Source organism: Pan paniscus, chromosome 9 (genome assembly GCF_029289425.2).
Source record: "Pan paniscus chromosome 9, NHGRI_mPanPan1-v2.0_pri, whole genome shotgun sequence".
Classification (NCBI taxonomy): domain Eukaryota; kingdom Metazoa; phylum Chordata; class Mammalia; order Primates; family Hominidae; genus Pan; species Pan paniscus.
The window spans coordinates 135,020,105-135,045,340 of record NC_073258.2 but is presented as its reverse complement, the minus strand read 5'-3'; the positions used below and the strand labels follow the sequence as shown (position 1 = coordinate 135,045,340).

Below are 25,236 nucleotides of genomic sequence, written 5' to 3'. Positions count from 1 at the left end.
TTTCTTGTAAAATAGTTTTGCTGGGTAAAGAATTCTAAGTTGTGAGCTCTTTTTCTCTAAGTGCACTGAAAGCATTATATCTTCTGAATAGCATTTTTGCATTCATATTTGGAAAAGACTGGCATATGTGTGGAACTAAGGTAGTAGCGAAAGAGGAGGTGCCAATCAGAGAGACATGATTTCAAATACCTCTTTGAACCTTGGTTTCTCATCTGTAAAATGGATATGTTGCATGGTTGTTGTTAAGTTTAGATGTTGCAGATGTTACACCTGGAATATAATATGTACTCAAGATCATTATGATTATTAGTTCTGCTTCCCTCCTTTACATTGCAGTTTCTATAGAGTTCATAGGTTTGAGGCTAGATCCCCAGAGAATAAAGTTTTATGTAGAATTGTGGAGGTATCTCACAGAAGTTTCCTCCATTGAAATAGTCATTCAGACTAGTGGGAGAGAAGATAATCTGACATCTTTATCTTCATTCCAATCCAAACAGAGGGTTCTCTTCCCTCTGGACACAAGATTACTTACTAAATTACTTGAAAGCCCTAGGCACTATATTTAACAGGGTGATAAGATTTGCTTATAGTGCATTGGTTTGAATTTAGGCCAAGTGCTGTGTTCTGTATATAAGAAAGTGCTTGGTTCCCAATGGTGCCATTTTTTTCAAATGGCCCCACTGGCTTTTCATAGTGGTTGGAATATTCATGCGTGTGTGGCTAATCTCACCAATGCCTACCCACTATCAGCAGTAGCCTTGACTATAGCCAGATAGACAGGGAGTAAGAAGACACAGAGAACCCTGCGCTAGCTTTGTTGTCACACGTGTCTGAAGCAAATGACCAAATTTCTGTTCCTTCTCTGATTAGATGTGACACGCAGGGTCACCTTGTAGACACATAGTTGAAGGGAAATGAAAGACATTGTTCATTGCCCTCTCCTTTCCCCTACTCCTACATACACACACACACATGTGCACACACACACACACGCACACACACATACACAGAGAGAGAGAGAGAGAGGAGGGAGACCGTGAGTTTGCCCATTAGTACATGCAATACTCTCTCTGGCATGAGGAAATCAGTATCCTTACTCTTCCCCAGGCTTCAGACCTTTCCCTTCCCTTCAATTGAGTATGGGAGGCAGAAATGAAACTTGTTTTTATTTTATTCACATCTACTCAAAGGCACGTTTAATTAAAGAATAAGAGCCTGCTAAGGATTAAGCATTTAACTAGATAAATCAGTCATTAAAGATTTTGAAGACTTTTTAAAGCCTAAAAATAGGCATCATATAGATAGACTACAAAATACATAACAATTCCTCTGCTGTTTTGTTGTTGTTGTTATTTTCACATTTTTGCTATTGTAGGCAACACTGTGTTTGATAGTCTTAACATAAATCTTATTCCTCAAAAATGACTTATAGATGAACTCCAGCAACCCAAAAAATATGTTCACGGCCTGTAATCCCAGTACTTTGGGAGGCTGAGGCGAGCAGATCACAAGGTCAGGAGATTGGGACCATCCTGGCTAACTTGGTGAAACCCCATCTCTACTAAAAATACAAAAAATTAGCCAGGCGTGGTGGCGTGCACCTGTAGTCCCAGCTGCTGGGGAGGCTGAAGCAGGAGAATGGCGTGAACCCGAGAGGCTGAGCTTGCAGTGGGCAGAGATCATGCCACTGCACTCCAGCCTGGGCGACAAAGTGAGACTCCGTCTCAAAAAAAAAAAAAAAAAAAATGTTCAGACACAGTTTTACAGCGTGGGCTTGTCTGTAGATTTGATGTCTGAGCCACTCATCATCTTCTCAAACAAGATGACCTGAGAAGAAAAGAAAGGTTGACAGTGGGAAAGGTGAAGCCTATTTAGTACAGGTTGAAAAAGACACTGCAACTCACATTTTGATCTGAAAGTTTATGAGATCTCAAGGCAGAGACTGGAGTGACATACCTCATTGTCTTCTGGATGAAGCCAAACTCCAGGAAGGAACAGTGTTTTCTGAGGCCCAATATTCCAATATCGCCCAAGGTTACGTCCATTGATGAACACGAATCCATAATTCCAGTTCTGAAAGGAATGATGGCTTGAGATTTGGAAATCGGTTCACATTAGCAAGGTAAAACCTAAGGCACTTGGGGAGTGAGAGCAAGATTGAGATACTTTATGGCACTCAAATGGAGGTGAGTTTAGAGTGGGATATGTTATAGAACTTCTACCTTGCTGTCTAGGAATGAAAGAGAAAAGCATAAATAGAACCAACCCTTTAATGGTAAGGCTGCTATTGTTCCTGTTATGTGATATATGTTATATATTTTAAAAAGCAGATCTTCTACTTCCAGAAATAAATATCAGGTAATAGTGATGAACACTACTGCTGACAGTGGCTATTAATATAAAAGCTGCACATTTTTAAAAATCTGCTTGCAATATAATGAAGAATTACAGGATCAAGATCTAGAAGAAGAAAATGGAGAGACAAGGAGACATCTAGGCAGTTTTTCCACTAGAGGCACCTGCTTATTCTGGGATATAACAAAACAGTCTAGCACATAAAATTGGAGTCTCTGAAATGCTTCAAATTAAAGGGCAAAGGTTGCTGGTCTTGATTTCAAATAAAGTAGTTATATGCTACATATAAGAGAAGCATCAAAAACATAAGGCATTGGAAAAATAAAAGAAAAACAATGGATAACGATATGTAAACCCTAACCAAAAGGAAGTTGCTATAGCTCTGTTAATATTCAGAAAAATAATACTTTAAGGCAAGAAGTGTTATTAGAGATAAAGAGGGACATTTCATGATGGTAAAATTCTTAATTTACCATAAATGTATATACAACGTACATAAGAAGATAAAAGCAGAGATTCAAAACATATCAGCGAAATTGACAGAATAATAAAGAGAAATAAATAAATTTACAACCATAGCGGGACATTTTTATACAACCTTTCAATAATCAATAGGCAAAGCAAATAACAATCAATAAAGACATAAAACATTTAAAAGAAGATGATTAACAAAATTGAACTAATTGACATAATAGAACATTGATCTAACATCTACAGTATACACATATTCTTTCAAGTATACCTCAGAATATTTACAAGCTTGATCCTGTATTAAACTAGTCTTCACATAAACTTCTCAGACTATAATGCATTTAAGAAAGAAATTGATAAAAAAGATAACCCTAAAATATCCAAATTCTTGGAAATTAAGAAAAGCACTTCTAAATAAACCATAAATCTAACAAGTAATGACAAAGGAAGTTGGAAAATATTTGAATTCTTTGATGATGATGATAAAATCGATAGAAACTTGTAGGGTATAAGACTATCAGCAGATTTTTCAGCAGAAACCTTGCAAGCTAGCGTGGAATGGACCGATATATTTAAAATGCTAAAAGAAAAATCAACTGGCAACCAAGAATACTACATCCAGCAAAACTGTCTTTCAAAAATGAATAAGAGATAAAGACTTCCAGACAAAAACTGAGGGAGTTCATCGCCACTAGACCTGCTTTACAAGAAGTGCTAAAGGAAGTCCTTCAACTTGAAAAGAAAGGAACTTAAACAGTACCAAGAATCCACAAAAAGTTTAAACTGATTGGTAAAGATCATCAAGTTTCCCCCCGGCAACAACATGGCCCCCAGAGTGGCCTGCAGCTTTCTGGACACTGCCTCCAGGACATCCAGTGCCTCAGGTTGAATACTACCTGCCAAATGGCACCTTCAGTCTACACTATTTGCCTTAATATGAGAAGAAAGCACAGCCCTACTATAGCAAAGTTCTGGACCCAGGGAAGCTTCTCAATGTCCCCCAAAACATGGAAGTTGTCATTATGGGCAAGTGCTTGTGAAGCATGTGACCTTCAACAATCCACACAGCTGTATGAAGGAAAAGTGAAATTCCAACTTAAAACTTAGAGGTGAAAGAGCAAGAGTAGGTATTTTATAATTCCTAGCAGACTCAAGAAGATTGGCCCTAACCTGCAGGTTAATTTGCAGACCTTCTCTTTTGTTGGGCTTAATTTGCATGCCAGCTCCTTACAAAATCATCTTTAAGACATTCTAAAATGCACATACCGAAGTCTACTTGATACCTTCAGAGAAGCACCTACAGGTGAAGTACTAACCTTTAGTATCAGCTGTTTGTTATGAAACCTTTATTATTTTTTAGATAGAATTTATAGTTATGATTAAACTGTTAGGCTAACATGGCAACCTTAAAGCAGCAATTATCCAACTAATAAGACACTAAAATGATTCATCTCTTCCTATATAGACATCGCTTGTCTTACTACAACTTATTTTTTCTGTATTTCAATATGAACCATTACCCATATAATAGAAAGTATAATATAAAAATAATGCACTGATATGAAATATGGCTTATAATTATGTACATTCTGAATTCTTGCTTTGAAGAATGTAATTCTTCAGTCATGAAAATAAATATATTAAATTTATTCTTATTCTACGTGTAAAAAAAAAAAAAAGTATGGGAGTCATTTCCAATATAGGCAAATCCATAAAGATAATAAAAAGATTGCTGTTGCCAGGCGGTGGGAGAAGGGGAAAATGGAGAAGTAATTGCCCAATGTTTATAGGATAATGAAAATGTGCTGGAACTGGAGATAGTGGCTGCATAGCATTGTGAAGGCATGAAAGGCTACTTAATCGTTCACTTTAACAGAACTAATTTTATGTTACGTAATTTTACCTCAAAAAATCTTTTTAAAACTTAGAGGATGCAACCAAATCCATGCGTAAATGATGATTAATAACCTAAATTCATATAATTAAAAAGAACAAAGACTGAAAATCCATTATCTAAGTATCTATGTCAAGACATTATAAAAATAAAGCAAATTAATCCTAAACTAAGAAATTGAATAAACAAAATAATAAAGATAATGACAGAAATTAAAGAATCAGAAAATAAATACGTAACACAGTAAGAGTCATAGCCAAACACTGTACTTTGAACAATTAATAAAATTGATAGTGTTCTGGTGAGAATTATCAAGAAAAAAGAGTGCATCGATATCCTGTAACAAATGACAAGGGGAATGTTACTACCAATGATCTAGACATCAAAAATGAATATTTTAAAGGCAATATATTTGAAAATTTAGATGAAATGGGAAAATTTCCAGAAAAATATATTTTCTCAAAGCTAACTTTAAAAGAAACAAAATCTGAATAGTACTTTAATCTTTCAATAATTGAATCCACACTCACACACTTTTTCAAAAAGAAAATGCCAGCTCTAGAAGGCTTCACTAATGAACTCCATTAAATGTTTAAGAAGTGATACTTGTCTTACACAAATTCGCCTTCCTAAATCCTTTGAGAGCCCTAAATATTGGCACCAAAACCTGACAAAGAGATCTCAGTTATGAACATAAACACAAACGAAGTCTTAATTATTTACCATAGACAAGCCCTAGATATAATCCAAATGTTCAGAAAAGGTAAAATGGTTAAATAAATTATTATAATGTATTTACTAAATGAACCCAATACAACAGTGAAAATGAACAAATCACTGCAACATCGATAAATGGCTGAACCTCACAATGTTGAACAAAAGAAAACATATTAAAAAAAGATGCCCTGTATGATTCCATTTACATAAAGTCAAAATAGGAGACACTGGCCTAGGGTGTTAGAAGTCAAGGCAGCAGTTGGGAGGGGTGCCAACAATATTTTTAACTTTCAGTGATAATTATATGGTGTTCACTTTGTGATGATTTGTTGATCTGTACATTCACATTTTGTACATTTATGTTATCTATGTGTATTTATACAGAAAAAGATATTCTAGGTAAAAACTAACCTACCAACTCACCCCACACAGAAAAAAAAGGCAAGCTGCAGAATACATGGTACAATTCTATTAGTGTAAAAATAATTGTGTACGTGTGTGTTCAGGCAAAGTTATATATAAAAATGTACCACTGTTGGCAGCGTTGAGTTCTGAGAAGCAGAGACTGGAATGGGGGTGGGTTCAAAGGCGAACTTCATGCTTTGCTCTCTCCCTCTTGTTATTGTTTGAATTTTTAATTGTGCTTTGCTGTGTTATTCTCTGAACAGTGATAAATTAGGAAGACTGATCAATGTTGGAAGGCTTGGCTGGAGATGAGGAAAAGAAGAAAGGGAAGTAATTCCTCCAGGAACGCTGGCTTTGCTTCAGACTCTTTAAAAATAAAATTGGTGTTTGGAACACCAGGGCAGCAGAGGGCATCACCTACCAGCAGGCTCAGGAAGGTGTCCTTGGGAGAAGGGCCAGCCTTCAAGGTCCCACGGTAGAAGGCCGGGCCCTGGTGGCTGTCTGGGACAGGCTTCCAGGTGGCAGAGCGCAGCCTGGAAGAAAGGCCAAGCCATGGGGGAGAGGAAGTCCCCTTCCCAACCCAGTTCCCAGTACCCACCCCAGGTGGCGTGGGCCGAGCCTAAGGTTCTGTTTCAATGAGATAGAGTAGACTAGATGCGTTAAGATCAGAATCAGGACACTTGTTCCAGGGCCCTAGTTCTGACGCCGAAGCACCCAACAGCCTGGAGTACATCACTCAGTCTCTGTATCTTGGACTCTTTATCTGCAATGAGGAATCTGAAATCTCTGAGTTCCCCGATCACTGAAGTGTGCACTGGGGGCCAGCTGGAGCATACCTCTCAAAGAAGCTCATTTTCATCTCCAGGGAATAGATGGTAAAGCCCTCCAGGGAAGAGTTATTGATGCTGACAGATCCAGTTATTCCTGCAGATGCAGATGGGAGGCAGGAAAGAGAATATGAGCCAGGACTGGATATTCTCTAGCATCTGGGACAAAACAATGCAGACTTGCACATGCCTTAGGACAGGGGCACAGCCAGGAGGGCAAACATTTGTCTGACCTGCTATGACTGAAGGGTTCTAGCTGTATGTTTCCATACTACCAAGAAAGTTCCCCCACTTAATACTGGAACTTTTCCTGAAATTCCCAAAAGGAGACTGGCCCTGCTTCAGGACAAGCCAGCACCAAACACACTGGCCCCACCCTCTGGCCCTGGAGATCAGAGAAGGCAAGATAAGGGCGAGCGGCGGATTTTGCATCTCTGCTCCCAGGACCTGGGTAGCCCACTGCTGAGGGGCTGGTTTCCCCACCCTCTCCCGCCCCCGACTCCAGTGCATAGCCCGGGTCTTCGGTTCTGAGTAACTGAGGAGAAGCCACAGCCAGAGCCCACCTTTCTGCTCATTCTGTATTTGCCATGAAAAATTGACTCGTCCTTGATTCTCCACCAGGATCCTCAGGTATCGGCAGTCCTGCTGGGACACGCCAGGTCATGGAGACCACGCAGCCATGGAGGGCGTCTACCCGACAACCCGTTTTTTCACTGAGTTCCACATGGAGAGACACATGGGAGAACAGGAGGCTCCAGGGCCCAGCAGTCTTCCCTTCACTTAAGACTGCCTTGTGTTCCTATAATCAATCTTCCCTTTCCCCTCTGCTGATCCTACTAGCAAAGGCAGAGAGACTCAGCTGTACCTTTAACCAACTCTAAAGGCACAGAAACCCAACCAGGGGCTGAGGACAGGCTCAGGGCTTGGTGAGGAAATCCCCCTCCCCTCCAGCACGCACGAGGGGCCAGGGCCTGGGAGGCACTTTGGCTTCCAGCCCTGCACACTTCCTGCCGCGGCCCCAGGTGAGCAGCAGCACCAACAGCAGGGGTGGAGAAGGGAGCCTGACTGTCTCAGGACCAGGCTCCGTCTGCATTTGAGGGGGGTCGAGGGCATCACCTGGACTCTCAAATTACATACCCTGAGTTCAGGAATGTGCAGGTCCTTATTATTCTCATTCAGAATCCCTATCATTGTCTCATCCAAAAACACCTGCAAAAGAAGAGCCAGCGTCAGACTGCTAGGCCCACCCGAAGAAAGGGAGAAGAGAGGCCGTGGTTTTGGGAGAAGGCGGTCAGTATGAAGGCAGGGACCAGCTGTGGTGCTCACAGATGGCATGAAGCTGCCTGGAGGCCCCAAGAGACTCTCAGTGGTGATAAAGCAGAAAGCAAGTCTATTTGGCCTGACTTTTTAGTCCCAATGCCTCCCATATAGTAGGTCATCAAACAGCAACGTGCATCCTCAATCAACTACCCTGCCCAACAGCATGGGGAGGCGATGCACTTTGCTTCCCACACAGACAGCCTGCTGGCCCTACCTGTGCCATGTCATGAGCGTGGGCACGGAGGCGGCCTCCGGAGCAGATGGACTTCTCATACAGGACAAGCCCGTAGGACTGGCCGCTCCCATTGTTTATGGGAAGGTTCTCCATGTTGACGGGCTGACGCGACCTGACTGGCTATGAGGAGAAATGGCAGGAGCAGAAGTCCAAGGGCTGAGCAGTCAGGATCCTCCTTCCTAAGACCCTGTCATTTGGTCCTGCCTAATGGTCCCCAAGGGTTCTTCGAATGGGAAATGATGAAACAGATGGCATGTGATACTGCTCTGTGCTTATGTCTCTACTGCCCAGGAAGGAAACTCAGGGAAACGCAGGGCATGGTGATGAGGGAGCAATTGCTATAATCCTAAGAACTGATTAACAGAGGAAATGGATGGGGCACAGGGGCTCACGCCTGTAATCCCAGCACTTTGGGAGGCCGCAGCACGTGCATCACTTGAGGCCAGGAGTTTGAGAGCAGCCTGGGCAACATAGTGAGACCCACATCTACAAAAAACTTAAAAATGTAGCTGGGCGTGGTGGTGCCCTCCTGTAATCCCAGCTACTCAAGAGGCTGAGGCCGGAGGATTGCTTCAGCCCAGGAGTTCAAGGCTGCAGTGAGCCATGATTGTGCCACCGCATTCCAGCCACAGCCACCGAGCAAGACCCTGTCTCAAGAAAAAAAAAGAGTAAATAAATTGTATTCTAAAATAGTTGAAGTCTAGCAATGAATGAGGCACCAAGCAAATGTTTATTTCATTAAATTAAATTTAGTTACATTAAATAAATGTAGTTTCTTTAGTGTACCAGTCACTACCTTTTCTCTAAAATAGTGATAGCAGAGGTAAAACCAATGTGAATCCAAGGGCTACAGTTTCAGTTCCAAACAGCTTTCACCTTTCTTCAAAATAGGACAGGAAGGCTGATGGAAAAGGGGGAGCAGTGACCCAGGAAGTTCAGGCCCAGCTGCTGGTGAAGCATGGGCAGAAGCTAGTCTCCCGATTCCAGCTCAGCAGCTTTTCCTACGTGGATTCCGTAAGGACCACGCAGTCCAAACAAGAGCATCTCCAGACAGGTTCATCTAAGCGGGAACCCGGGATCCTCCGACGTCCTGCTGCCCCTCCCCTGCACACTGACTCCAAGGTCAAACCCCTTCACAGTCCACCCGGAAGGAGCTGGTGGCTCTTGTCCCGCAGTTCTAAATTTGAATGAAATGCAGAGGATTTGTTTTCCCACTTCCTAATAAAAAGTTTCCTGAAGGAATCCCTCCCCCATCCCTCCAATGGCCACTCCGCCTCCTGTGGCCAGGCAGCACGCACCTCATTTAAGTAGGATAGGGCGTCCCACAGCGGGAGGTACAGCGACGGTCTCACGGGGGGATACACAGCCTTGGGAGGAAGTTTGGGTACTCGGGGCAGGGGAGTTGCTGCAATGGAGATGGGGCACAGGGCAAAAAGTGCCTGAGATGACCACTGCCTTCTCTAAGCCCCCCATGCCTATCCAGCATGGCTTCTGCTTTCATATTGGGAGTTACTATGTCATCCATGGTATAAGAGCTTTACAAAGAGTAACTCAATCTTCACAGTCATCACAGGAGACCAAGGTTACTACCTTTATGCTTCAGTGAAGAAACTGAGGCTTATAAAATGCTTAGAAACCCTGATTTTAAAAAATCACACAGATTTTAAGCCCAGGGTTCGAAGTTAAGGTTGCCCTTGTTCTCAGGAGCTTGGTGTAACTGCTGCCCACAAGGGAGACCCACGCCTTCCTCACTTTTCCACAGAACAGAGACTCCACATGAGGAGGGCTGGCCCGTAAGTTAAATGGGTGCTGAGTACCTGAGACAGATTGAAAGAGTTTTTGAAGCTTCAGATATTTTTCTGTGTAATCTCCAGCCTCCGTGAGCACTGCATCATAGTCTGCAAGACACCGGGGCCAGTCACCAGCCATGCAGTCTCTGCAGCAGGCCCTGTTTCAGCACCGCTGGCAGGAGATGGCCAGGGCCACTGCGAGTGAGACAAAAGGAAGACACCTTCCATCCCACGTGGGTGTGTGATGCCAATCTAAGGACATTCCCCACAACTCTTCCTGGGGACCTTCTACTGGCTTCCAGTGTCAAGCCATGACACTGGGCTTGCCCCCACTTCACTTTCTAATGCAAACTTGTTCAACCCACAGCTCATGGGCTACAGGCGGCCCAGGATGGCTTTGAATGCAGCCCAACAAAAATTCATAAACTTTCTTAAAACATTTTGTGGTTTTTTTTTAAGCTCATCAGCTATCATTAGTGTTAGTGTATTTCATGTGTGGCCCAAGACAATTCTTCTTCTTCCAGTGTGGCCCAGGGAAGCCAAAAGAGTGGACACCCCTTCAACGGGTACTCTTTTCTTTGCTCAGTCTGTATCGCCCGGCCGTGCAGGTCTGTGTCTTTACAGCAGTCACCGTTCCTACCCTGCCTCTCTTCAGAGGTTCAAGCCAACAGGGCAGTATACCAGATGTGTGAAGCGGAGCTCTAAGTCCCGGAAAGCCCTGTCTACTGCAATGACAGCCTGTTGGGGCATTACGAACATACAGAAGGAAGGAAAATAGATAGGAAAATCTTCAGTACTCAGCATAGATTATAGGTCAAGAACCCAGTGGTGCCAGAACAGGCTTCCGGAGCCTCCTCTGTAAAGCCCCAGCACCGCCCATGCTGGAGAGGCTACTACACCAGCGACACTTGCCATAGCTGGTGACAATGCCCGAGTGCTTCCCGAAATATGTGGCCCCGTTCATGAAACCAAAGTTGGTTCCACCATGGAACATATATACATTGAAGGAGATCTCATATTTGATGAATTCAGACACAGCATGTTCAACCTCTGCAAAGGGGAACATGAGAACATAGAGAATGTTAGAAATTAAGAGGAGACAGAAGCCTCTGGCAAACTCTTATCCTTTCCAACCCCACTCCACAATCAGTTACAGTAACTCCTCACTTCACAGCTATATACATTCTTGGGAATTGAGACTTTAAGTAAAATGATATAAAAAAACAATTTTTCTCTCAATTTTATAATGAAACAATGTTGAAGAAAACAGTATTATATGAGGATATGCTGTACATCATTTTGTTTAAAGTTTCCAAGAATCTATTGATGACGTTAAAGACCTACTGCAAATGTTTTATCATTCAACCTCTACAAAGATTCCAACAAAAAAATAGGCAGAATTGGCCAGAACTACTGTAGGACACCGAATCTTGTCAATCCCAAGAGATTTTTGAACATTTTTTTTCCAAAATATTGACATAATTTGACTCTAAACTACATCTATTAAATAATAACCTAATAACTCTCATGTCACTTAAATATCTAATTTTCCTTAAGTTTTTTGAAATCATACATATAATTAGTACACCCTCATTACTACCTTCCAGTAAAATGTTTCTGGGAACACTGACTTGGAAACACCACCATAGTCCACAAGTGGTTGCTCTTAATCTTTAGCCACAAAACTTCCATTTTGTACTGTGTTTAAACAGCTGCAATCATCTCTCCACTGGCCACAGTGGGAAGAAGAAGGTTAAAAGTCATTTAGAGTGGGAGTCAATTCTGGCTGTGCTCGTTACTATTTGTATGACCTGGGGCAACCTATTTTCTTTCTCAACGCCACTGCTTCCTGATCTGTTAAATGAATGTATTAATTCCAGCTATATCATGGGACTGATGAGAAAATTCATTGATGAGGTAATATATGTGGAAAAAAGGCACAGTGCCTGCCATACAAGAGACCAGAAAAGTTTTATTTGGTAGTGGTGGTGGTGTTAGTGGTGATGGTGGTGTTGGTGGTGGTAATGGTGGTGGTGGTGATGATGGTGGTGATGGTGGTGGTGGTGATGGTGGTGGTAGTGGTGATGGTGATGGTGATGATGGTGATGGTGATGGTGGTGGTGTTGGTGATGATGGTGATTGTGGTGGTGATGTGATGATGGTGGTGGTATTGTTGCTGGCATTATTGTTGGTGGTAGTGATGGTATTATTGTTGGTGTTATTGGTGGTAATAGTGGCATTTTCTTTTGACTTTTTTTCTATTTTTCAACCTAAAACAGGCTTTTCTCAGTTCCCAAGTATTTTTCAATGTTTTTCTATACTTCAGATACAAGTGGCCTTGTTTTCATAACAGCTCTTTCAAAATATCTTCTGTAGACACAAATGCCTATTAAGTAAACGACTGCCAGGCATTGCTCTAAGTGGCAGCACTTGATCCTCACACCAGCCTCATGAGGTTGGTTTTATGATAATCCTCACGTTTGGATGAGGTCACTGAGAATTAAAATGAAGGAAGCCTGCATGAAGCTAGCCCATGGCTAGCGCTGCAGAGCTGAGATTAAAACCTGATCTCTTTGGCTCCAAGATCCATGCTCTTGGCTATCGCTGCATGTTGTCCCCTGACTATTATTAGTGCTTAGTTGACAATGCCATAGAGAGGGCCTATGCACTGCTAGAGATGATTAATGTTCCACCTTCCTCAGAGATGTCACATTTTCAGAGAAGCTTTGGTGACCACCTAACCTTACCTGGGCAGGTCTTTCTTCTGTCTTTTCTATCACTGCACCCTGTTTGTTTGCTTCAAAGTATCCACCAAACATGGAACTATATGTTGATTGTTTTACTCTGTAATGATCTGTGGACCTCACTAACTTATACTCTGTTGGGGGTGGGAACCATGTAATTTCTATCCACCAGAGCATCCTCAGGGCCTGGCTGAGTGCTTGTATGTAAAAAGTTGCATGAATATCTACGGCTGATCAAGTGAATCAATTAGCAGAGAACTGTATGAATGAGTTCTCATGGGACCTGGGGCCATCTCTTCCTGGAGTCAAACACTGCAAAACACTCACCCTTTGCATCTTTAACATGGTGCTTATCTCCCCATCTGTCGAACCAGCCAACCCAGTATTCCATAATCAGAAGGGGCTTATCTCTCTAAAAACAAACCAAAGCAAATACTAAGTCTGGCAAAAAACAAAAAAGAAAAATCAGAAAACCTGAATACAATAGATGAGAACTTAAGGAACTCATGCTTTTCTCCTTTTTCCCAATTCAGAGCTTTCCCTTTTTGATCCAGTATTTCTTCCCCCACCCCTTGGCCGTCGTTCATAGCTCTGGTTCCTCCACTCCTAAATGTCCATGGTCTCCAGCTTCATGTGCCTCCCCACTATACCTGGAAAGCACCATCAGCAATTTCAACCCTGTCTCACCCAAGGCTGGTGTTGAAAGAATGGGTTTTGGATACACAAGGACCTGACCGCAATTCCTTATGTAGAAACTCAGATTCCACAGGCTTTCAGCCTGACACCTGCATTCCACTTGTAGCCTAGCATTTTCAGTGCTGCTGAATAATGTAGATTCTGTTTTTAAAAGGTGACACCTCCTCTACAGTAGGCCTGGCTGTTGCTGTGCCATGGATATTAAAATGGAAGATCATAGCTGAGCTTCTTCTGGGTGATATGTCAGCCACTCAGCATGCATTTTCAGCTGCACTCCTGGAGTCCTCTGGCATGCTGCTGCTCTAAGATGGTCTCACTCTAAGCCCAAAGAGCTGTCAACCTAGGACTTTTGTTAGCTGCTCCCTGGATTTGGATTATGATGTTTTCCAGATCCTATGTTCTCTTCTACTTTGGTTTCATTTCTCATTTCCTGCATCCTTCAAACACTTCCATAGAAAAGATGAGTGGAAAATAAATATTCTGAGTCCTTAAATGTCTGGCTATCAACACAATTAATATTTAAAATTATTAATTGGGTATAAAATTCTAAGTTAAAATTCATTTAGCCTCAAATTTTAAAGGCATATGCCATTGCTTCCTATTATCCAATATTTTATAATCCTATGCCATTCTAATTGTTTTTGCTTGGCATGTAAACCTGTAGTTTTTCTCTCCGTAGGATGCTAATTTCACAATTTAGGTCTTTTTCATCACTTACTGTGCTTACCATTTGAGGTACACTTTTCATCTGGACATATAGATACTTCAGTTAAAGGAAATTCTTATGTTATTTGCAATTTCCTTTCCTCCATGCTCTTTGTCCACTCTTTTTACAACCAGTATTAATAAGATGTTGGGTCTCCTACAATACTCCTATAAGACGTTTATCTTGTCTCTTTTATGTTTTGTGGGCTTATACTAATAGTAATATTAAGGAATTTTATCATCTTTACCTTCCAACTTCTATTTTTAATTTTTAATTTCAAATATTAGATTTTTAATTTCAAAGAGTTGTTTTTGGTTCCCTGATTGTCCCTCTTACTTAACAGCCCACTCTTGTTCAGGTATAATCTTATTCATATCTCTATGCATATTAATAAGCCTTTTTGCTACTCTATTTTGTTGCCTGAATTAACTCCATGTTCCCTGATTTCCATTTTCTTCTTTATTTGTAATTTAATTATTTTCTCTTTGTGAAATTTTATTAAATAAATACAGATCCTTAATTTTCCATTTGTATTCAAGAGGAAAGACTGACTTCTGGTGTTAAAATTGTACTGTGGGCTTGACATTCTCCTCCTGGAAATCTTCCAAATCAAAATAAGGACTGAGAAATGGAAACACAAACAACATCCTCTGTGAAGCTAAGAGTCATCTGAAACTTCAAAATATAAATGAGGAGGAAGAAGCGCAAAAGCATTGAAGGTCTATCGGGGTTCAAAAAACGTAGAGAGAGAATGCTCTTTGTCGAAGATTTTAGGAAAGACTAACAGCACAAATTTCTCCTAAGTAAGAAGCATACTCTATAGTGCAATACCAACCATTTATTATCAGTTACAGAATAGGGTGCACAAGCTGGTGAAGGGAATGCACTTTACATAATTCAGTGCATCAGAAGCTTAGGACAAAATTATGGAAGAATCACAGATAAGAACTATAAGGAGGAAGAAGTTGCTGCTTGTGAGGCATCTGAGAGCAGTCCTGCATCTATACTGGCTCCCTGGGAGGAGAGAAAGCAAAAACGAAGATGGGTAAAGCTAAGAATTCATCCCTGCCTACAGCATTGTGCCACTAAGATACATTGTTATTATGCCACTAAGATACATTGTTAGCGCAGTCGCATGCGGGCTCTCACAGCAACTTCTCTTGAGTACTTGAGCCAATAAGAACTCATCTCCATCAAAGACGAGTAATAATAAAAAAGAAACAACAATAGAATCTACATTTAAAATTCTAATAAAAAAGAGTTTTTTTCTTTTTTAACAGGGAAAGAAATTAGAGGAGGAACACCAAAAACTTTCTATAGCATAGGTCAAAATTGTGACCCAAAAATATTGTTATAAAGTTAAAAACCCCAATGAAACAATCACCTCTATAAATGGAGAGCATAAAAAGAGAACTAAAAGTACTCAAGGAAGACATGATAAGAAAATATAAGGAGCTAAAATATTACCTAACAAAGATTTTTTTTAAGGCAGATAAAATAGAAAATATTAAGTCCAAACTGGAAGCAGCTAAAAGGAAAATAAACATTGTGAGGGACATGAAAAGAAAAGGAGTGAAAAGTGAGCACAGTTAAAATGAACAGAGAGTAGAAAGAATGAGAAGGAAATGGATGCAGGAGATGTGAAAGTAAGACAGAAGAATTTTGCATTACACATAACTTGTGTCCCTAAAGAGAATAAACCAAATAAAAAAATTTTTAACATATTTAAAGATATGATCAAAGACTCACAATTTCCAACAATCATGATCTATGTTATTTGGAAGAACCCTCTCATTGAGGATTTTTACAAAGTTAAATCAAATACAGTATCACCATAGATACAGCTGAAAAGAGAATTCGTGTATATGAAAATAAATCAGAAGAAAGTATCCAAATAGCAGCATAAGTAGACAAAAATGTACAAACTAAAGAGATACACAGCACATTTGAGAAGGTTTAATGAATTTAGCTGGAATTCCAGGATGAGAGGAGTGAGACAACACAGGAGAAGCAATATTTGAAGAACTACTACCTGGGAACACACACATTCTAGAAGTCCGACAAACTGGAATAATAAATAAAAAGACACTCAGAAAGAGACATAGTTCAACTGCAGAAAACAAAAAAAGAAACAAAAAATTCTTAGTAATAAAGGAGAAAAGAAAGCCTGACAGAAGCCCTCCCCGTCACAGCAGTGAAGTCAGCAGACTGTGTGCTGAAAGAAAACTGCCACATTAGAATTCAGAGCCGGGAAGAGACTGAAGCCTGGAAACAGAGAGTCTGCCACAAACAGACATCACTAAAGCATGTATTTCAAGCAGAAGAAAACTGATCCTGAGTAGAATCTCCAAGATATGAAAAATAATAAAAAGCAAAAAGATAAATATTGGGCTAAAACTGAAGGAATACTGATTGTATAAAACAAATACATGATATTTTTAGAGTTTTAAAAAGATAGAAATCAAATACAAGAAAAATCCAGAAGATGCATCTGATGGAGTGGCCAGAGTCAGTGCTTGCCCTGAGGCACTTGTACAATCCAGGCGGAGAGCAGAACTTTAGACTGCAGGGGACTCAGTACTTACATTAAAATTTCAAGGATGACTTTTAAAAGATAAAATCAGACTCTGTAACTCCAGAATGACATAGGAAAAAACAGAAATTGATTTTTTTAAATAGTCGAATCCATAAAAAGAAGCCAAGATTGTAAAGAAAAAGAAAAGAAACACTTAAAAGCAGGCACATAATCAGATGGCAGGTTTAACTTCAGTCTAACAAGAATTACATGAAATATGAATGTCTGAGAGCTCCAAATAAAAGTTTAATTGTGTCAGACTAAAATAAAAATATTCAACTAATTTCTGATCTTTAATAAGAGAGATGTCTAAAGAAAAATGTAGAATTACAGCAAGATTAAAACCCAAATGAGGATATAGAAAATGATACACATTCAAATATTAAACAGAGAGGTCTGGCATGGCAATATCAATGACAGACAAAAGTGACCTTAAGACAAAAAGCAATACTGCATACAAACAGGATGACTCCCTAGTGATAAAATTTCATGTCCATGAAGATAAAACAAGTCCACATTTACATAGCCTCAAAATACATCAAGCAAACTTTGATAAACTTGCTAAAGGACAGGTAAAATACTAAGGTCTACTGGTAGAAATATGCAAATCTGCAATTATGATAGAAATATTAACACATCTCTTTCAGTGACCAATACAACCGGCCAAAAAAATCAATTGGAAATAGAAAACTAGAATAACACAATAAATAAAATCGACATAGAACTTAAACAGAATACTACACCCAGTACCGCAAAATACATTCATTACAAACACATAGGGCATTTACCAAAACTGACCATTGATAGGACATAAATACAAACAAAATTAAACACAAAAAATAAAGAATCACACCTAAAAATTGAAAACAAATGAATCTAACTCTACACCAAGTTGGTAAAACAATTACATAAAACAAAGAAATTATTCCATGTAACCTTACTACATAGAATTTTCACTACACATTCTCTGTGTGATATACCTTAAAGATAAAAGAAAAACCACAGAAATCTTTAAGATCATTAGATTTTTCTTATTTTCAGTAATATTATCAGTGTTATTTCAAACCTATTATGAATATATTATAGAATTAAGTGAATAACAAAATTGTGAATGTTGTTATCAACTACGATGTCCAAAGTCAGAGAAAAAATAAAAATATAAATCAGAAAAGTTAAATATAACCTCTATAATTCCAAATTTGTATTTTTTTAAAAATCAATGAAACCACAGTTTTCTCCTCGTTTAAAACATGCCAATATCCTGGCCCTACACACTGAAAATGCTTAGAAGTAACAGCAATTTGATAGTAAGCACAGCTTGTATTCTACAGAAGCAACAGGGTTCTTAGGAGAAATCGCTGTTTCTGGGCTGAGGATTGGAAATGTATCAGGTGAGTCTGGGACATTGTATTTGGCTGGAAACCAAGTAAACTATGAAAGACTGATGGGGTCACGTCAGAGGAGAGAGGAGCCAGGTGGAAGGTGCTGCCAGCAGGCCAGTGAGAAGCCACTACAAGCTTCAACAATGTAATGATTAAAATTGATAAGAAGGCATTAAACATATTAAAAAGTCATGAATTAATAATCAAAGAAAACAATTTACAAAAGTTTGAAAAGGTAGAGTATGTTTTCTGACCAGCGAAATAAAGGAAAAAAATAGAAAAACTCCGTATGTCTGAAAATTTAAAAATTAACTTCTAAACATACTCATAGGCCAAAGAAACAATCATATTGAATACTCACACTAGTCTGAATTACAGTATATCAAATATACCAAATATAAAACTCATGAACTAATGAGAAATCCATTCCTTAAATGTTCATAATAAAACATACAGATAAAATGTGAAGGCTAATTACCCACCTCAAGAAATTAGAACAGCAAAATAAACCAAAAATAGTAAAATAAATAAAGGAAATATAAACCTAAGGGTAGAAGCAGTGAAATTGAAATTAATTTGCAATAGAGACAACTTAAAAAAAAAATCGGTTCTTTGAAAAGAACCAACATGCTTCTGATGAGAATGTTAAGACAGAGTAAAAACGAATCAATAATTAAGATCAGAAATGAAAAGGAAAGACCAGCACAAATGATACGGCCATTAAAAACAAGAAGATAGTGTGCATAATTATATGCCATTATATTTTAGTTTGAGTGAAATGGACATATTCCTAGAAAAACTGTAACAACCACATTTACTCAGAAGGAAACAGACTTCTGAGTACAGCTCAGAGATATAGCAGTGGGAAAAACATAAATCCCATCCTCACAGCAAGGACAAAGCTTGAAAAACTGTAAATTCATGGCTTCTTGGGTCCATCAGAGAACCTAGGTCACAGAGCAACCAAATACCTAAAATCCATGGAAAACCTGATGCCTGCAGGAACAAGCTGGACCCAAGCCACTTGCTTACCTGGGGCTAGATCCTCTAATACAACACAAATAGATCATATTAAAGAAGTGCTGAAGACAGTGTGGGCCAGCGTGAGAGTTTGAAGTCAAGGGAGCCGAGACGGATGGTGGCTGACACCCTCATGCTGGCTTTAACTCCCCAAGTCTACCAGCTGTTCTGAGGGGAGATTCAGGAGAATCCTGGGCAAGTCTCTGTTGCAGGCTGAATTGCGTCCCCCAGCCAAATTCACACGAAGGCCTAACCCTCAGTACTGCAGAATGTGACTGTACTTGGAGACAGAGCCTTTAAAGAGGTAATTAGGTAAAAGTGAGGCTGCTAGTGTGGGTCTTAGTCCCATGTCACCGGGGTCCTCATAAGAAGAGGAAATGTTGACACGCCAGGGTCTCATGCTCACGGCAGAAAGACCATGCGAGGGCACGTTAAGAAGGTGACCATCTGCAAGATCAGGAGAGGCCTCAGAGGACAACAGCCTGTGGACGCCTTGATTAAAATGTGGTCAATAGGGGCCGGGCGCGGTGGCTCACGCCTGTCATCCCAGCACTTTGGGAGGCCGAGGTGGGCGGATCATGAGGTCAGGAGATCGAGACCATCCTGGCTAACACGGTGAAACCCCGTCTCTACTAAAAATACAAAAATAAATTAGCCTGGCGTGGTGGAGGGCGCCTGTAGTCCCAGCTACTCGGGAGGCTGAAGCAGGAGAATGGTGTGAACCCAGGAGGTGGAGCTTGCAGTGAGTCGAGTTCGCGCCACTGCACTCTAGCCTGGGCGACAGAGCAAGACTATGTCTCATAAAAAAAAAAAATATGTGGTCAATAGGATGAGCCCTAATCCAATATGTCTGGTGTCCTTATAAGAAGAGGAGATTAGGACACAGACACACACAGAGAAGAGATCATGTGAGGACACAGGGAGGAGAAGACAGCCGTCCAACAAGCCAAGGAGAGAGGCCTCAGAAGAAACCTACCCTGCCAGCACCTTGATTTCAGACATGTAGTCTCCAGAATGTGAGAAAATAAACATCTGCTGTTTAAGCCACACAGTCTATGGTCCTTTGCTATGGCAACCCTAACATAAAGTAACACAGCTTCCTTTCTGGTGCTGGCTGAGGGGAGGGAGCCACCGCCACTGCCAGACCTTCTCCCAGCCCATCTTCTCTAGGGAACAAAAGCCCCAATCAGCTGAGAAACAGCACAGAAGCTGTCACTTAAGGACAGCTTAACTGGATAAAATCCATCGCATCTGGGAAAGGGGCAGGGGATGCACTATCCTTGGGAAAGGAGGAACACATGCTAGGATCAGATCTGCCACTAGAAGAAGAGCTGGGTAGGAGCACCTGCAAAGGCCACGCCCCTCAGACCCACAGACAGCATCTGCTGGCAATAAGGCATAATCAGAACATCAGGGAAAGCCTTTCTCCCTCACCAGCAGGCTAACCAAGCTGGAGAAAAAGTAACACATACTATAGCTGAGAGATCCGCAAGCAACAGATTCTCTGTGGGACTCAATGCAAAGGCGAGACTCAGAGGGGAATGCAGACACAGAGAAAACAACCTCTGCCAAACCAGTACTTGCCCTTGACACAAGGTACCAGCAGAAACATTTGAAGCCCATGATGCACAAAGGATAACACAGCAACAACAAACCCCACAACCAGCCTAACTCCAGACGAGGGGAACACAAAATCCCACGTGGCCTAGCAGAATGAAAGGCAGGCTGATCTCCAAGACAGTATCTATGTCCTATGCATGATGTGCAGTTTTCAATAAAAAATTATGAGACATACAAAAAGGCAAGAAAAGAACACACTTGGAAGAGATAAAGCAATCATCAGAAACAGATAAGACACAGATGTTGTAACTATCACACAAGGAATTCAAAATAACTATGATTAATATATTTAAGACTATCATGGAAAAGGAAGACAGCATGCAAGATCAGATAGATAATTTTGGCTGAAAGATGAAAACTAAGAAAGAAGCAAATGGAAATACTAGAAATCAAAAACACAGCAAGAGAAACGAAGAATTTCTTCAATAGGTTCATCGCTAAACTCAACAGGCATAAGGAATAAATCAACGAACTTAAAAATAAGTCAGTAGAAATTAAGCAAACTGAAAAGTAAAGAGAAAAAATGACAGTGGGAAAGAAAACAGCATCCAAGAGTTGTGAGACCACACTAAGTGGTCTAATGTACGTGCGATTTGAATTGCAGAAGGTGAGAGAGCAGAGAAAATATCTAATAAGTGACAGCTCAGAATTCTACAAAATTAATGACCTCATCTTGCATTCCTGGGATGAATCTCACTAGGATGTAATTGTATTAGTCCATTTTCATGCTGCAGATAAAGACATACCTGAGACTGGGAAGAAAAAGAGGTTTAATTGGACTTACAGTTCCACATAGCTGGGGAGGCCTCAGAATCATGGCAGAAGGGGAAAGGCACTTACCACATGCCAGCAGCAAGAGAAAATGAAAAAGAAGTAAAAGTGGAAACCCCTGATAAACCCATCAGATCTCGTGAGACTTATTCACTATCATGAGAATAGCACGGGAAAGACTGGCCCTCATGATTCAATTACTTCCCACCGGGTCTGTCCCACAACACATGGGAATTCTAGGAGACACAATTCAAGTTGAGATTTGGGTGGAGACACAGCCAAACCATATCAGTAATGTATTATCATTTTACATATTGCTGGATTCAATTTGCTCATCCTTTGTTGAGAATTTTTGCTTCCATGTTCATAAGGGAAATTGGTCTTTGGTTTTCTTTGCTTTAGTTGTTTTTATTTGGTTTTGGAATTAGGACAATGCTGACCTCATAAAATGAGTTTAGAAGTATTCTCTCCTTTTCTATTTTCTGGAACGTATCGTGTAGAATTATTATTATTTCTTACTTAATGTTTGGTAAATTTCACCAAACCACAGATCCAAGAATCTCCTGGAACACCAAGCAGGATAAATTTTAAGAAACAAACCACATCTAGGCATATTACACTCAAACTTCTGAAAACTAAAGACAAACAGAAAATTCTAAAGGTAGCCAGAGGATAAAAGACAAAAAAAAAAGATAAGAATTAATACTGACTTCTCATCAGAAACCATGGAAGTAGAAACAATAATGAAGAGACATCTTTAGAGTGGGGAATTAAGAAGACACTATTGTACAATCCTAGTACTACCTACACTTCAGTATGATTAGTCGTGTCAGGTTAATTTTTAAATTATATATATATATTTTTTTCTCTTTCTTTCTTTTTTTTTTTTTTTTGAGACAGAGTCTCCCTCTGTCACCCAGGCTGGAGTGCAATGGCACGACCTCGGCTCACTGCTACCTCCACCTTGTGGGTTCAAGCGATTCTCCTGCCTCAGCCTCCCAAGTAACTGGGATTACAGGCACCCACCACCATGCCCAGCTAATTTTTGTATTTTAATAGAGACGGGGTGTCACCGTGTTGGTCAGGCTGGTCTCAAACTCCTGACCTCAAATGATCCGCCCACCTCGGCCTCCCAAAGTGCTGGGATTACAGGCGTGAGCCACCGCGCCCGGCCTATATTTTAAATTCTAAGTCAACAGCTACAGTTTTTTAAACTGACATAAGTAATAAGTCTACAGAACAGATAAAATGGAATAAAAAAATTATCAATTAGCTCCAGAAAAGGGAGAAAAAAAGAACAAGAAAGAAACAAAGTACAAAAAAGAAAAGAATTTGCAAAAAGGTAAATTTCAGTCAAACCATATCAATAACTACTTTAAATGTGAATGATGTAGCCACATTATCTTAAAATACAAAAACTGTCAAATTGAATTTTTTAAAGCAATATGTAAATATATGATATCTACAAGAAATCCATTTTAAATACAGATGTTAAGGTATATAAAAAGCAAAAGGATAAAGATACGCCATGCAGGTACTAATTAAAAGAAAGCTACAGTTGCTATATTTATATCAAAATAGAGTTCAGAACAAGGGAGAGGGACATTACGTAATGATACAGCGGCCAAGCTTCCAAGAAAATATCATAATCCTAAATGTGAATGCACCTCAAAACAGACAAAAACTAATAGGTGTAAAAGAAAAATAAACAATCTATGATTATATTTAGAGGTGTCAACATTCCTCTCACAAAAATTGATGGAATGAGTAGGCAGAAAATCAGTAAGGATAGTGATTACTTGACCAATATCATCAATTAGCTTGACCTGATGGGAATTTATAAATAGATGTAAACTACATATTATTTTCTTGTTTGTTTGTTTGTTTTATCATTATTATTATACTTTAAGTTTTAGGGTACATGAGCACAATGTGCAGGTTAGTTACATATGTATACATGTGCCATGCTGGTGTGCTGCACCCACTAACTCGTCATCTAGCATATCCCAATGCTATCCCTCCCCCCTCCCCCCACCCCACAACAGTCCCCAGTGTGTGATGTTCCCCTTCCTGTGTCCATGTGTTCTCATTGTTCAATTCCCACCTATGAGTGAGAATATGCGGTGTTTGGTTTTTTGTTCTTGTGATAGTTTACTGAGAATGATGTTTTCCAATTTCATCCATGTCCCTACAAAGGACATGAACTCATCCTTTTTTATGGCTGCATAGTATTCCATGGTGTATATGTGCCACATTTTCTTAATCCAGTCTATCATTGTTGGACATTTGGGTTGGTTCCAAGTCTTTGCTATTGTGAATAATGCCACAATAAACATACGTGTGCATGTGTCTTTATAGCAGCATGATTTATAGTCCTTTGGGTATATACCCAGTAATGGGATGGCTGGGTCAAATGGTATTTCTAGTTCTAGATCCCTGAGGAATCACCACACTGATTTCCACAATGGTTGAACTAGTTTACAGTCCCACCAACAGTGTAAAAGTGTTCCTATTTCTCCACATCCTCTCCAGCACCTGTTGTTTCCTGACTTTTTAATGATTGCCATTCTAACTGGTGTGAGATGGTATCTCATTGTGGTTTTGATTTGCATTTCTCTGATGGCCAGTGATGGTGAGCATTTTTTCATGACTACACATTATTTTCAAACATACATGGAGCATTCACCAAGAATGACCATATTATGATCCATGAAACAAACCTTAACAAATGTAAAAGAACAGAAATTATACAAGTATGTTCTTGGGCCTTAACAGTATTAAACTAGAAATCAATCATAGAATACTAGCTGGAAAATCCCCTAAGATTCAAAAATGAAACAGCACACTCCCAACTGAGGCATGGAATAAAGAAAGTCTCAAGGGAAATTTAAAAAAATGTTTTGAAGTTTTGAACTCAATGAAAACACAGCCCATCAAAATTGGCGAGATGCAGCAAAACTAGTACATACAGAGAAATTTACAGCATAAATGCTTATATTAGAAGAGAAAAAAAGTTCCAACTCAGTAAGCTAAATTTCCGCCAGAAAGACCAAGAGAAAGAACAAATGCAATCTGAAGGCAGCAGAAGGGAGAAAATGCTAAAAGTTCGGAGCAGAAACCAAGGAAGTTGAAGACACAAAAACAACAGGGAATTAAAATCAAGCCGAAAGCTGATTCTCTGCAAAGATCAAAAAAAATTATAAACTTCTAGCCACACTAACCAAAATAAATACACAAAATTAGCAATATTAGGACTGAAAGAGGAGCCATCACTATGACAACAAACACATTAAGAGGATAACAAGGGATTATCACAAACAACTCTATGTCCACGAATTCAAAAATTTAGATGGAATAGAATAAAATGAGTAGAATAAATCCTTGAAAGATGTAAATTACTACAACTCACCCAAGAAGAAATAACTTAAATTTTCCTGTGTTGTTAGAGAAATTGAACTGCAAGTTAAAATTCTTCTAAAAAGGAAAACTTCAGGTCCAGATAGTTTCAGTGATGAAAGTTACCAAATATTAAGAAATGCTAACAATTCTACACTATCTGTTCCAGAAAATAGAAAAGGAGAGCATCCTTCCAAATTCATTTTATGAGGCCAGCGTTATCCTAATTCTAAAACCAAATACCTTTTAAGAAAAGAAAACCAAAGACCAATGCCCTTCATAAACATGGAAGCGAAAATTCTCAACAAAAAT

General features: G+C 39.8%; 1 protein-coding gene across 3 annotated transcripts in view; it reads right to left on the bottom strand.

Moving 5' to 3' along the window:
* Positions 1-1,154: 1,154 nt before the first annotated feature.
* The window catches only part of GLB1L3 (galactosidase beta 1 like 3), a 46,120-nt gene continuing 22,038 nt past the window's right edge, over positions 1,155-25,236 (bottom strand). The window contains exons 10-20 of one of the 3 annotated variants that reach the window (XM_008973247.6): positions 13,086-13,170; positions 10,927-11,064; positions 10,042-10,122; positions 9,523-9,629; positions 8,204-8,344; positions 7,807-7,878; positions 7,233-7,311; positions 6,679-6,766; positions 6,264-6,375; positions 1,957-2,073; positions 1,155-1,827 (exon numbers count right to left, since the gene is read on the bottom strand). In XM_008973247.6, the coding sequence (XP_008971495.4) occupies positions 1,762-1,827; positions 1,957-2,073; positions 6,264-6,375; positions 6,679-6,766; positions 7,233-7,311; positions 7,807-7,878; positions 8,204-8,344; positions 9,523-9,629; positions 10,042-10,122; positions 10,927-11,064; positions 13,086-13,170 (1,086 nt within the window). In that variant the 3' untranslated portion in view covers positions 1,155-1,761. The remainder of the gene's footprint in view (positions 1,828-1,956; positions 2,074-6,263; positions 6,376-6,678; positions 6,767-7,232; positions 7,312-7,806; positions 7,879-8,203; positions 8,345-9,522; positions 9,630-10,041; positions 10,123-10,926; positions 11,065-13,085; positions 13,171-25,236) is intronic. The other 2 variants (XM_008973251.5, XM_008973255.5) reach the window with 2 other exon arrangements.